General features: G+C 39.7%; 1 protein-coding gene across 1 annotated transcript in view; it reads right to left on the reverse strand.

Moving 5' to 3' along the window:
- Positions 1–11,664, reverse strand: part of MEI4 (meiotic double-stranded break formation protein 4) — a 73,972-nt gene extending 62,308 nt beyond the window's left edge. Inside the window, exons 1-2 of the mRNA XM_051615248.1 lie at positions 11,622–11,664; positions 1,983–2,231 (exon numbers count right to left, since the gene is read on the reverse strand). Of these exons, the coding sequence (XP_051471208.1) occupies positions 1,983–2,231; positions 11,622–11,664 (292 nt within the window). The remainder of the gene's footprint in view (positions 1–1,982; positions 2,232–11,621) is intronic.
- Positions 11,665–12,734: the final 1,070 nt, after the last annotated feature.

The raw sequence follows: 12,734 nt of genomic DNA on the forward strand, positions 1-12,734 counted from the left end.
GTTCTACTTAATCCACAATTAGAATATTCTCTCCAGACATAAAATGTTAACAAATCTCTCCTGATCATATGCATCATATGCAATCAGTTCTTCACAACAATAAAACACGTTACAAACAGCAGCTTGAAAGTTTCTTTTAAATAAACTTCATGTTTGGAACAGGTTTCAGAGAACAGACACACAAACAGCAACTAGGTATGAACAGTCATTAGATCACTTCTCTAGAGAAAAAGGAACATTATGAAAAAAAATAAAAACAAAACATTAGAACTTCTAGCTGAAGTCTAATACATCACCCTTTCAGTCAAGGTTAGAATTCAGCAATCTCTTCACATTGACCTGAATGGGGCAAGATAGCAGATGTATAAAGAAGCCACCATTACGGTACAAAAGCATTCCAGGTGTCACTGTTTGACTCAGGTCCGACAACAATGCTCTTGATCCCCTCCCGCTCCCACCCAGGTAGGGAAGGAGAGAGAGAAAAAGAGAGAGACTTGGCTGGATTGAAGACTAAACTACACAGCTTTAATTAAACACTAATGATATAAGAAAATATATACAATTATATACAAATATGTTCAGGCATGAGCAAAAGCCTCTCACCTCCCCCCCACCCCCAGCACCTCCCACCACACTCCCCTGAGATGGAACAGTCCCAAGAAATTCTGGAGCTGTTGCTGGAGAAAGCAGAGAGTGATGAGGGTCAGGAGAGCTCGAACCTGAGGGTCGACAGTGATGGATGGACAGAGTCCTCCCCGGACACCGGCCATAGATGGAAGAAAAGGGAAAAAGAAGGAAGGAAGGAAGTTGCCTTCTCTGATCTCTGACCTTCCTCTGAGCTTACATAAATATATGGAATGGAATATCTCTGGCCAATTTTGCTGTCTGTCTAACTCAGCCTCCTACGGGGGGGTCATAGATCTCCCCGTAGTGTCTGAGCTGGCAGAGTGAAGGTGCGACCTTGAAGACCCAGTAGTTACAAAAACATTCCTCTGTCTTATCAGCTCTAGCTAAAGCACACTGTTGCTACTTAAAAGAAAGCTTACTGAAGAAAAAAAAAAAAAAAAATCAGCATAAGGAAAATTGGCTTCATCCTGGCTCAAACCAGGACACCAGGAAAGCCTCATCAGAGAACCTTCTCAAGTCATAAATCAACTAGTTACACATTTTGGTTTTCGAGATCCCCTCAACAGTGTACTATTCCTCTCCCTCAGCAGAGAGCATTCTGACCTCCATCTCCTGGGAGAAATATCTCCCCAGATCTGGAGACATCCTCTACTGCCTCATTTCTAAGATCGTCCTATCCCATTGATCTCTCAGAGTGAGAATGATGCACTACACACATACAAGTTAGAAAATACAGGCTCAAACAGCACTAATCTTTTTCTTTTTTTTTCCTTTTGCATATTATTTAACTAAAAGCTTTCCTAAATCCTACAATATCAGACTCACAAGATTTTATCATATTTCATAATAAGCATTCACAGCAGCCACAGTCTAAATACATTAACAGAAATAGCAGACACACAGCCTTCTTCTGCCTGCCCAACCATCCTCTTACACACGCTATCAATGCATTAGGCTTAAATTCAGATTCTAAGTATCTTTAAAAGGGTAAAAAAAACACGCAATATGTCTTTAAAATACATTTCAAATGTATATAGGGTATACTAATATTCTTACAACCCCCACCTCTGAGATTATAAAGTAACAGTTTATATTGGCAATTATGTCTGGAATTATTCTGCATGATATATATTGATTCTTAAGACTAAAAATGTAAGTTCCGAGTAAGCATTAAACTCTCAAGCTCAATTTCATTACAAATTAATGAAGTGTACTACTACTTCATGCTTTGGGAAGAACAGAAAGCTGTACAATGAAGACTCTCATATCTGCATAAAAGAAATGGTACAGGGAACATGAAAGCTGTTTGTTTCCTTGCTACTGCAAAGGAGTCAGAAATTATTTGTGAAACTTACCATTTTCCAAGCAGTACCTTGGACAGATCTTGTTCAAAAGAAGTTCCTGACGTAATCGAAGAACTTCAGCTTCCAGTGCTTCAGCTTTTGATTTCCATCCAAAATCTTGTTCAGATACAGTTTTGGCAAGGTGCTCAGTGTATTCTTTGCAACTCTTCCCTGGTGGTTTTGAGTGGATAATTGCAAAAGCCAATGCTAGTTTTGATATTTTCATATACCAAACTTGATTTTCTCTTCCACGTTTGATTTCTGTTACAAAACAAAGAAGTAACTTCACCATGACTATTAAGAAAATAATGCACAGTATTTTCTTGGCTTTAAAAACTGTCCAACAGTGAGACTAATTATTTTATTTCTATTGCATTCCTAAATCATCAAGGAAAAGAGTAGAAATATAAGGAACTGTGGACAATGTAAGAATAAAACATACATGAGCTGCACTGAAGCTATAGCAAAAAAATTCAGGCTACGTTTGAGAATAATTGTGGAAATAGAAAGTACTTCAAATAGGCTTATCATAACAACAATTTAAATGCAAACATCACCACTAAAACAAAAATAAAAATACTGACCTCAAAAAAACCTTGACACTACCCCCCCCTCAAAAAAAAAAAAATCTTAAACCCACAACTGAAGTATGCATATGTGGTTATTTGTACTTAGCTTAAATACAATACAGTTTCTTAAAAGTGTACCAAAAAGTCCCTATGTTTAAAAGGTAAAACTTATGAGGTTGTTGATGGTTTCTGCTTTTGGACACCTGGTATTGCTGCACTTGCAGTTCTCAGTTTACACTGAGCCTCAAGCCTGCAGGAAGGTCTATGCAGACACCTTCAAAATTATGCAAGTGCCTAGTAGTGTAAGTGCAGAAGACAGCTTTATCTGCTCTAACAGTGAGAACAGAACAAGAGGCATTATAGGAGTTGGAAAGAGTAAAATAATTATAGAGATTATTATGTCAAGGGCAACAGAACAGGACCTAGAAACACAAAAGGAAAAAATTAAATTAAAAATAACTAATAATATCCAGCCTATCCAATTAGCAAAGTTGTGGGGTTTCTTCCTATTTCCATATAATTTGCATTCAGTAATTCACTGCATTTTCCTACTTGAAAAAATATTACTTCTCTAATAATAATAAAATATAACTTCCTATGCTTTTATTCTGGCCTTGACATCTAAAAACTGTTCATAACAACATTTTTCTTGTTACGCAAGAAAAACACAGGTTAAGTGGTACAAAAAGTTGTGTTGAGTATGTCTGAAATAGTCACAGCACAGGTTTAAAAAAGGTGGTTTATGTCATCCTTTCACCAGATCACCTACTATCAGTAAGCTAGTTTTTTCCTTTGGTTCTCCTAAACTTCGGACAATAAGTTATAAATCATCACACATTTACTTATCCATCAAGAGCACTTACAAAAACAGCTGCTTTTTAAATATTTCTTTAACCCTTCAAATACTTCTGAAATGCACAAACAATTCCTGTACATTCCTTGCACACTGTCCATTCTGACACAACAGTCAGTTACACTTTGAAAGGTAGAGAGTAGAAAGGGTAAGACTGTAAAAACTCCTTGTGATCTGTCTACATACAGCTACATTTTAGCTATTGTTCTCCACTTGAAACACTACGTTCCTGCCCTGTGTCAGCGGAAAACCACCTAGTCTAAGCCACCATTGCACTCTTAAAAATAATGAAAGAGTAAGCCCTTGGAAACTGAACTCTATTACCTATACCTATTGCTTAAAGCAGTTATGGATTAAATAAATGGTACTTCTTGCAAAATTTCTCACAACTTTTCCATTCATATCTAAGAATTCCAGTGAAAAAGCAGAATTCTCTCAGCCACAAAGGATCAGCACCTCTCTGGGACAACAAATTGATAATAAGACTCTTGTTTGCATAATGTTTTACAAAGACAGAACCATGAAAGTATTAAACTACCTTCAAAGCTGTGAATAAAATGAAATAGATGGAACCACACTGAAAGAAAAGTAGTAACAGTATCCAAAATCTTTGGCTTTGAACCTGAAAGGTGCTCCCCAGATTAACACATCTCCTTAACAGAAGTTTCACCCGGATATTGCTCAGTGTCTGTCAAGATCCATTCTTACAAAGTTCCTCTTCAGAAAAGAACCACAAATTCAGGAAGGCAGAAAGCCTGCTAAGTATGTTGGACAGAAACAAAAAGAATCAAGAATTACCCACCCAAACTAGCTGGTACCCAGGTTACTCAGTGAAAATAACTACTTACTAACAAAACTTTGTGACTTTGTGTCCTAAACAGAGGGAAACAATAACCCCTTACAAGCTCTGGTAGAAGAAGGGTACAGCACACTATCAACAGATACCATCTATCTGGTGACAAGTTTCTTATTTCCCGGCTTCTAACTCTCATGCAGGGTGAGGTCACTGGGGACCCACAGCCCTGCCGAGGTCCTAGTCGTGGAAGGCTGCTGATAAATTATTCAGCTGCTGAAATAATTACAAAAAAGTAATGAACTGTCCTGTAGAGCTCTGTGTTAGATAACCAAGGGGAACTAAGAGGTGGCATAAGATCCTCTGAGGACCTTAGATATAAATGTAAGAAAAGATCACAGAAAGAACCAGGGTAAATCTGATTCATAAGCACCACTCCACCAACCTGCCAGTCCCACTGCATCTGATGCACCAGCTCATATTACACCATTAACTACAGCAAGATACCTTTCTGGTAAGTTTCATCTTGTTTTTGACACTGTCTGAAACATGTAAAGAGGAAATAATTCCCACTGATTAGAAAAATAAACACTTTTTCTTTCAGATCATCACATTTTTAGTTCAGTTTCTTCTCAGTCAGAAACTTCATGTAAATCTAAACTCCACTCCAAAGGTCAAAGGTTTCATATTTTTGGTTAAAAACCCTAACCAATTGAAATAATTTATTGTTATTAAAAATTTAATCAGCCATTAAAGCAACAAAACCTGCATCCAGAAGAACTTCAACTATTCATTAAAGTAATCTTAACAACCTGTAAAATCTCCTATTTCCAAAAAACCTGCAACCCCACAGAAAGGTTTTTTTATGCACTTTACAGTCACCACTTCCATACAAATAACATGTTGTCAAAGTCTGGAAGTTGAGATCAAACACTTGACATCTTCAAGAAACTATGACAGTTCCCTAAGCCCACCAGTGGCACAAAAGTACCCCTTCCTCCCCTAGCATTCTCTTAGGTATTAGAAGATGCTCTTCTGCCTCTTACTTCTTCATTGTTGGTTTGTTGTTCTGTTTGGTTTGGGTTTTTTTCCCCACTGTTAACTACACACAATTTAACAGCCCAGCTCCTGGATGCACAGCAGTTGCTTTCACTGCTGAACATCAAATTAAGTCTCAAGAGGAAAACAAACAAACAAACAAAAAAACCCTGGATGCTATTTGGGCTTTTCTACCTCATGCCAGAACTGCACTAGTGTCAACAGCAGGCTGGCAGGGAAGGGATAGCAACAACTTTCTGCTTTTAATAAAAGCGAAGGTATGTTCTCTTAATTATTATTTACATTAGTACACATGAACTAAAGGAACTGGCCTCCCAAGCAGGATTAACCTAGAAAAGGGTACAGTTAAGTCTGCAGTCAGAATGAAACACTGAGGAAAAAAAAAACAACAGTGATCTTGGCATGAGCCTTCCCCAGCTCCTGAGCTCATGTCTATTGGTTTCTCTGAGCCAGCTCTGGGTTCCTCTGTTCAGAGGAATGGCATCAAGAGATAAGCTACTCAGTTCATACAGGTGAACCCTCAAGACTAGAGCTTTGAAGAAGTCTTTTGGAGGTGTTTATGGGTAAGGGAGATGAATATTTTTTTATTATTTACCTTTCTGAGTGCTACATGCAGTTTTCTGACTGACCTTGGAAATAGGGAAGTCACAGAGCGATGTGGTGAAGGGGGGTAAGTTATACTGTGATTGAAAATTATAAGGTACCCCAAAATGAAACCAAAACCTAGACTTGTTTGAAATATTTCAACATTTGAGTAATACTCATTTATGTCATAGAATTGTACACCTTAGGCATGTTCTCTAGGTCTGCCTATGAAATTCATGGCTCATAATGGAAGAAACTTCTGCAAGTGTACAGACAAAATCTTACTGCTTACAACCATACACATAGTTGTTATTCAAATCATTATCCTCTAAGAGTGAATGTTTTAAAAATTAATAGACTAAGACACAAAATAGACTGTAACTCATTTAACTTCCAGACCATTCAAGGGCTCAGTTTTCTTCACATTTGAAATAGATTGGACATAAAAAATTATTTGTAAGGACAGACACAAATTGCCATTCACCACTGCCATGCAGCTAAAAATTTTGACAGTCCTAAATAATAGTATGCAACAAATACCAAAAAAATGGTTTTCCTTCTAAATTCAGGTGTACTGTCTGTCTTTAAAGGCACAAACATAATTTAAAAAAAAAAACAAAAAAACAACAAACTGGTTTGTTGTCATGATTTTTGCTTTAACTAGTGTGTCAATTAAATTCTTGCAGATAAAGGTGAAAAAACTACCCCCATCTTTATAATCTCATACTGCATTATACAATAGCAACCAAGATACTGACTTACTAGAATGGAGCACAAAATGCTCCAAGTGCTCTTACGAACTGTGCTGAGCTACAGACACATAAGGCCATAGCATTAAGAAACAATAAAATAAACTTGATTTAATTGGCATGTCTAACATAATACTGTCTTTCTTGTATAAAACAAATAATCATAATGGGACAGCTACATAATCAAGATGAACTAAAGTATGCCTTGTGTTCCAATTAAGCAGCTTTTGTTGTAAAAATTTATATTAAACTAAGGCTACTCCACAGTGTCATCTTTAAACAACCTATACTCATAACACACAAAGATAAGTAATGTGGACACACTAAGGGAAAAACTTGGGTTTACTACCACAAACATAAGCAATACCTCCAGCACCTTTATTTTTTAAATGGACTAAAGATGCTCAAATGATACTGAAAACAATTACTCCAAATACGTAATGTCAAAAAAACCCAAGGAAACTTGATTAAAATTAACATTATTTACTTCTTCAAACAATTTAATGTTTTAAGTATTTTAGCTTCTAAAATCAAGTAATATAAATTCTCCAAAACCAAATAACATGAACAAACAAAATAATATTGTAGAGTTTTTATACGTTCCCAAATTATAACCATTTCAAACCACTTAAGAACACAAGGAAGTATAATTTCTCAGCATTTCAGTAACACTTCAGAGGTAGGATTTATTTCCTCTTAACTACAGGTATCTACAGTTTAGAAGGCTAGAGCCAAGCTAGCTGCCTAGACTTCCTATATGATAAATGGGCAGAAACAGAGATTTCTAATGTTAAAAATAAGCCAAGTGATTGGTACATCTACTTTGTGATGAAGTTAAGTCATGACCCAGAAACACTTTTTCCCCCTCCACGATGACAAAGAGGGTTAAGATGACTAGATCAGATTCACATACATCTGTTGTAGTCATCCAACTTCAGTGAGATGAGTTGGTGCACCACAGGCAGCTAAAGCCAAGACTTTCCAAAAACTATTTGAGTGCCTAACTAAAGAGAAAATTCATAAGGCTAAAATCAGTACCTTTCAAAAGAATATTGTAATCTCAGCTGAGTATCTCTGGGGAAAAAAAAATCAACCAAATAACAACAACAAACTTTCTAAAAGAAAACCAAAAATCATGGAAAAAAATTGTAGGAATAACCCTGTGAACATTTAAACATTGCCCACACACAAACAAAATAGCACATAGGTGCAGAGTAAAACACATGGGAAGCATGAAGTATATCCAGAATTAAATAAGCATAAAATTATAATTTTGGCCACTCACAAAGTTACTGTGTATCACTCTTCAGAAGATATTATTTCCTCATACTTGAAAATACATAAGCTCCCAATTTAAGATATCACAAGTATATGAATATTCCTATAACCCTATGCTTACATAAACTCTTTCCAGGCTTGGACAGATCTGGCATTTTGCCTTCTGAACAGAATCATTTGACTGTTGGGTTGTTGTTTTTTTAACTGCCTGTTTTCTAATGTGCTGTTGTAGTTACAGGTTTAGAAGAGAAATACCACATCGGATTTAACCTACAAGAATCCCACGTCATTCAAGAGTTTAACTCTGTTTCTTAAAGCAACACTACCAAATATTGACAGGAAAGACAGCTTATGCACCAGAGAAGCTTTAAAAAGACAAAAGGATTCACTTCTGTTCTATTCCCATTAGAATATCCCAAGTTAAAAAAAAAATATAATGTAAGCCTGAGATTCCTGAATTTTTACATTATGTGTATGTTCTCCCCATCAGCTAAAAGTTCTTCCCTTTGCACTCTTTCTTCTCCAAAATGCTTCTTTTTTTTGCTGTGTCACTTAAAATAATCCAATGAATCTGGGACACAGTACTGTTACCACTACCATGTTTTTCTTGACTGTTCTGTCTGCTAAACACTCACATGTATTTGCATAAAAGGGAATTCTATAAAGCCTGCTGCTCAGAAATTATAGTATAACTCAATGGTTTAAATTTATCTCTTCATCTATCAGCACAGATTTCTTTCCCTATCAAAACAAAACAAAACTGGAGTCACTTAATCGGCGGGTTGTAAATCCATTTGGTTTGGAAATTGAGGATACACTTTTCATTACAGTTTTATGAGATAGACCATGAAAGTCAGACTCTTAGTAATTTACAAAGTTTCACATGTGCAAAAAAATTTTAATTACCTAAAGTATAAATTTACAGTTGTAATTTTGGACTGCAGAACATAATCCCAGTCTTTATACACTGCCAACTTACAAGAAGAAAGCAGCCGGATCTCTTATCTCCTGCAATGACTGCATTAGTTTTTGAACGTAGAATTTGAAAGCCAAGTTTGACAAAAAAACCAAACAAACAAAAAAGGCAATCAGGAACAGTTTGGAGGATTACACAGGAATTATTTTGCATCTCTTCTCATCTTAAAATATATCAACTAAAAAATCCCCATACTTTTCCTTTTTAATTTCACAGTTTCAGCCTTCACCTGAATAGTTCCATTACCACAAGCTTTTAAATCTGCAAGACTAATAACTTCAGTGAACAAGATTCTTTCAGGTAAGTTACCAGAGGGCATCTGCTGTATTTTAAAAATCCTGTTCTTGGCTTTCTTACACAAAGTTTACACTGGCAGGATGAAATATGAGATTGTTCAAGAAAGAGTAAATGTTTGCAATACAAGACAAGGAAAAGAGAGAACAGTAGGAATACTAGGAATCTGGTACTCTAAAAAAGCATAGAGTGTGTAATGAAGGAAAAAGTCTTATATACATTATAGATACAAACACAGCTATAACCACAATTACAGAATCACAAAATCACAGAATTTTTTGAGTTGTAAGGGACCTTAAAGATCGAGTTCCAACTCCCCTACATGGGCAGGGACACCTTCCGCTAGAACAGGCTGCTCAGACTACCATCCAGCCTGCCCTTGAACACCTCCAGGGATGGAGCCCCCACAACAACTCTGGGCAGCCCATTCCAGTGCCTCATCACCCCTACGCTGAAGAATTTATGCCTGACCTCTAACCTAAATCTCTCTTCTTTCAGCTTAAAACCATTACCCCTCAGTCTCTCATTGCAAGCTCCTGTAGAAAGACCCTCCCCAGGTTTCCTGTAGGCCCCCTTCAGGTACTGGAAGGCCACTATGAGGTCCCTCCAGAGCCTTCTCTTTTTCAGACTTGAACAACGCCAATTCCCTCAGCCTGTCCTCATAAGAGAGGTGCTCCAGCCCTTGGATCATTTTTGTGGCCCTTCTCTGGACACATTCCAACAGGTCCACATCTTTCTTGTGCTGGGGGCACCAGAGCTGGACACAGTATTCTAGGTGAGGTCTCACCAGGGCAGAGTAGAGGGGCAGAATCACCTCTCTTGATCTGCTGGCCACACTTCTTTTGATGCAGCCCAGGACGGAGCTGGTCTTCTGGGCTGCAATTGCACATTGGTGGCTCATGTCCAGCTTTTGATCCACTAGTACCCCCAGGTCTTTTTCCACAGGGCTGCTCTCAAGCATGACCTCCCCCAGCCTGTATTCATAACTTGGGATAACTCGGCCCAGGTGCAGGACCCTGCATTTGGCCTTGTTGAACCTCATAAGGTTCACCTGGGCCCACTTCTCCAGCTTGTCCAGGTCCCTCTGGATGGCATCCCATCTCTCTGGCATACCAACCACATCACCAGCTTGGTGTCATCAGCAAACTGATGCCACTGTCAATATCGTTAATGAAGATATCAAACAACATTGGGTCCAGCATGAACCACTGAGGGACAACACTTGTCACTGTTTCCATCTGGACTTAGAGCCATTGACCACTACCCTCTGGATGTGACCATGTAGCCAGTTCCTTATCCACTGAACAGTCCACCCATCAAACCCGTATCTCTCCAATTTAGTGAGAAGGATGTTGTGGGGGACCGTGTCAAAAGGCCTTGCAGAAGTGCAGATAGATGACATCCACTGCTTTTCCCTGGTCGACTGATGTAGTCACTTTGTTGTAGAAAACCACAAGGTTGGTCAGGCAGGATTTGACCCTGGTAAAGCCGTGCTGGCTGTCCTGGATAGTGCCTGAATATTAGTTTATGAAGCACGGGAGGTTGTAAAAGACAGTGAACTAAGGAAATGACTTGTCCAGCGTCTGCAGCCAAGTCCATTGAAATGTCTTTGTCCACTTTAATTCAGCTCAATTACTAGTTTATTCAAATGAAATAAAAGGAAATTAACCATTACTATCTCCTGTCAGTCACTAATAAAAGTGTAGGAAATTGAGCACTATGATTTCTAAATTCCTAAGGACGGGGTGATCAGAAACAATAATTTCAATTCACTTATGTTAGAAATAATCATTTTCAGGTAAAAGAATTGATAATTCTTTAGTATTGTATCTGCCTATTTAATGGAACTTTGTTTTCAGCCAGTAGACCACATTAGTTGCATCCCAGCATCTATCCAATAAAACACAGCAACAAAACACAGCATTCTTACTTGCAACTTGGGTGAAATGAGTAAGAAAAAAAACCCTTCAGATTTGTAGCATATTAGAAAAGAAAAGCAAGACTCTGAATACATGTAGACGGAAGCCATCCATAGCTTATCTTCTTCATTAATAACAGAAAAAAAGAGGTGAGCCTTTCATGTGAAGGCTGCCATTTCCTTCCAAATAAACCGATTTAAAGGAACCTTCTTCAGGAAACCACTCCAGAAACACCTGAGGCCGCCCACGCGAGGCCTCCCACCCGCTGCCCGCAAGAAGAACCCGTCCCGGCGGCCTGACCGGGTCGGTCCGAGTGAGGCGCCCGCTCCTCTCCCCGGATCCCCCTCTGCTGTCCCAGGCAACACCCACACCGGCACCCGGGATGTCCCCCACGGCAGCGACAGCCGCGGCAGGAGGAGGCAGCCGGTGGGCGCCGCGCGACGCCTGGGGCTGCGGTCACCGCCTCAGGCCGCCGCCTCCCGCCGGGAGCCTTCGCCGGGCCCCTCTGACCGCCTGCCCAGTCACGGGAAGGACGAGGCCCCCAGAAAACCCCGATGGCCTCGGGCCGCGACCCACCTGCAGCGGCAGCCCCGCCGCGGAGGCCGCTCCCCGGCTCCATAGCGAGGGGCAGCGCCCGGCGGCTGCCTCCACAGCCGCGCCCGGGCCTGAGGAGCCGCGCCCGGCGGGCGGGACACGGCGTCACCGCGGCTGCCGGGCCCGGGCAGCCCCTCGCGTAGGCCCAGCCCCAGCCCCGAGGCGCTTCGGCGGGAGCGGTTCGGTGGGGCCGTTCGAGCGGCCACTCGGGTTTGTGCCGAGCAAAGGCGGGGGTTTCCTGCGGGTGCTGCTGCTGGGCCTTTCCTCCCGCTCGCAGGGCTGGGGCGAGTTGAGGGATGAGAGGGGAGGCTGAAGGCCACCGGAGTGGACAGTCCTGTAGATCAGAATGTGCGTTTTCTCACATAATCTTTTCAACTGTGACTGAAATAAAAGTTTTGGAAGCATCAGTGCTTTTACCTGCAAACTTGGGTTTTATACAAGAGAGCTGAAACTAAAAAATATGATGCAATTCCCACTTTGATATCCAAACGTGGCAGGACTATCACTATAGATAGTCTCAAATGAACCAACAGTACAATCAAGCTTTGGTTTGAAATAAGCAGCTCGTAGATCATGAAGGAAGGTGATTCTACTAGTTGCATATAAATGCTTTTGATCTCTGTTTCAGAACATGCCTTTTGATCTCAAGAACAGTAAAAATACATATCTGTGGCAAAAGGTCATACCACATAATAAGCTGCTTTTATGAATAATTAAAAGTAAAAGCAGTGCAGGTGTTTAATCACAATATAGGCCATGATTTTTTGGTATTTAACAAATCTACGTGTTGAATAATTACAGACAACTCAGTGGTCGACCCAGGTCAAAACTCCAAAAGCCACAGGCTTCAATCAGTTGTTAAATGTATTGTTCTACTGTTGAACATGTAGACCTGCTCACACTGGGTGCCCACAGATTCAACAAGAAGTCGAGCAAACTTGAATACTTTTTCATTTGTAGATCTACAATCTGTCAAAATCCACCATCCTTCTTTATATTCTAGCGTATCTCAACTTACCCAAGAGCTGGAAGAGTCTGAAAACGCACGTGAAATACACGATCTCAACTGCTATACTTTACAATTTCATCTAGCTG

The sequence above is a fragment of the Apus apus genome, chromosome 3, assembly GCF_020740795.1.
Source record: "Apus apus isolate bApuApu2 chromosome 3, bApuApu2.pri.cur, whole genome shotgun sequence".
Lineage (NCBI taxonomy): Eukaryota > Metazoa > Chordata > Aves > Apodiformes > Apodidae > Apus > Apus apus.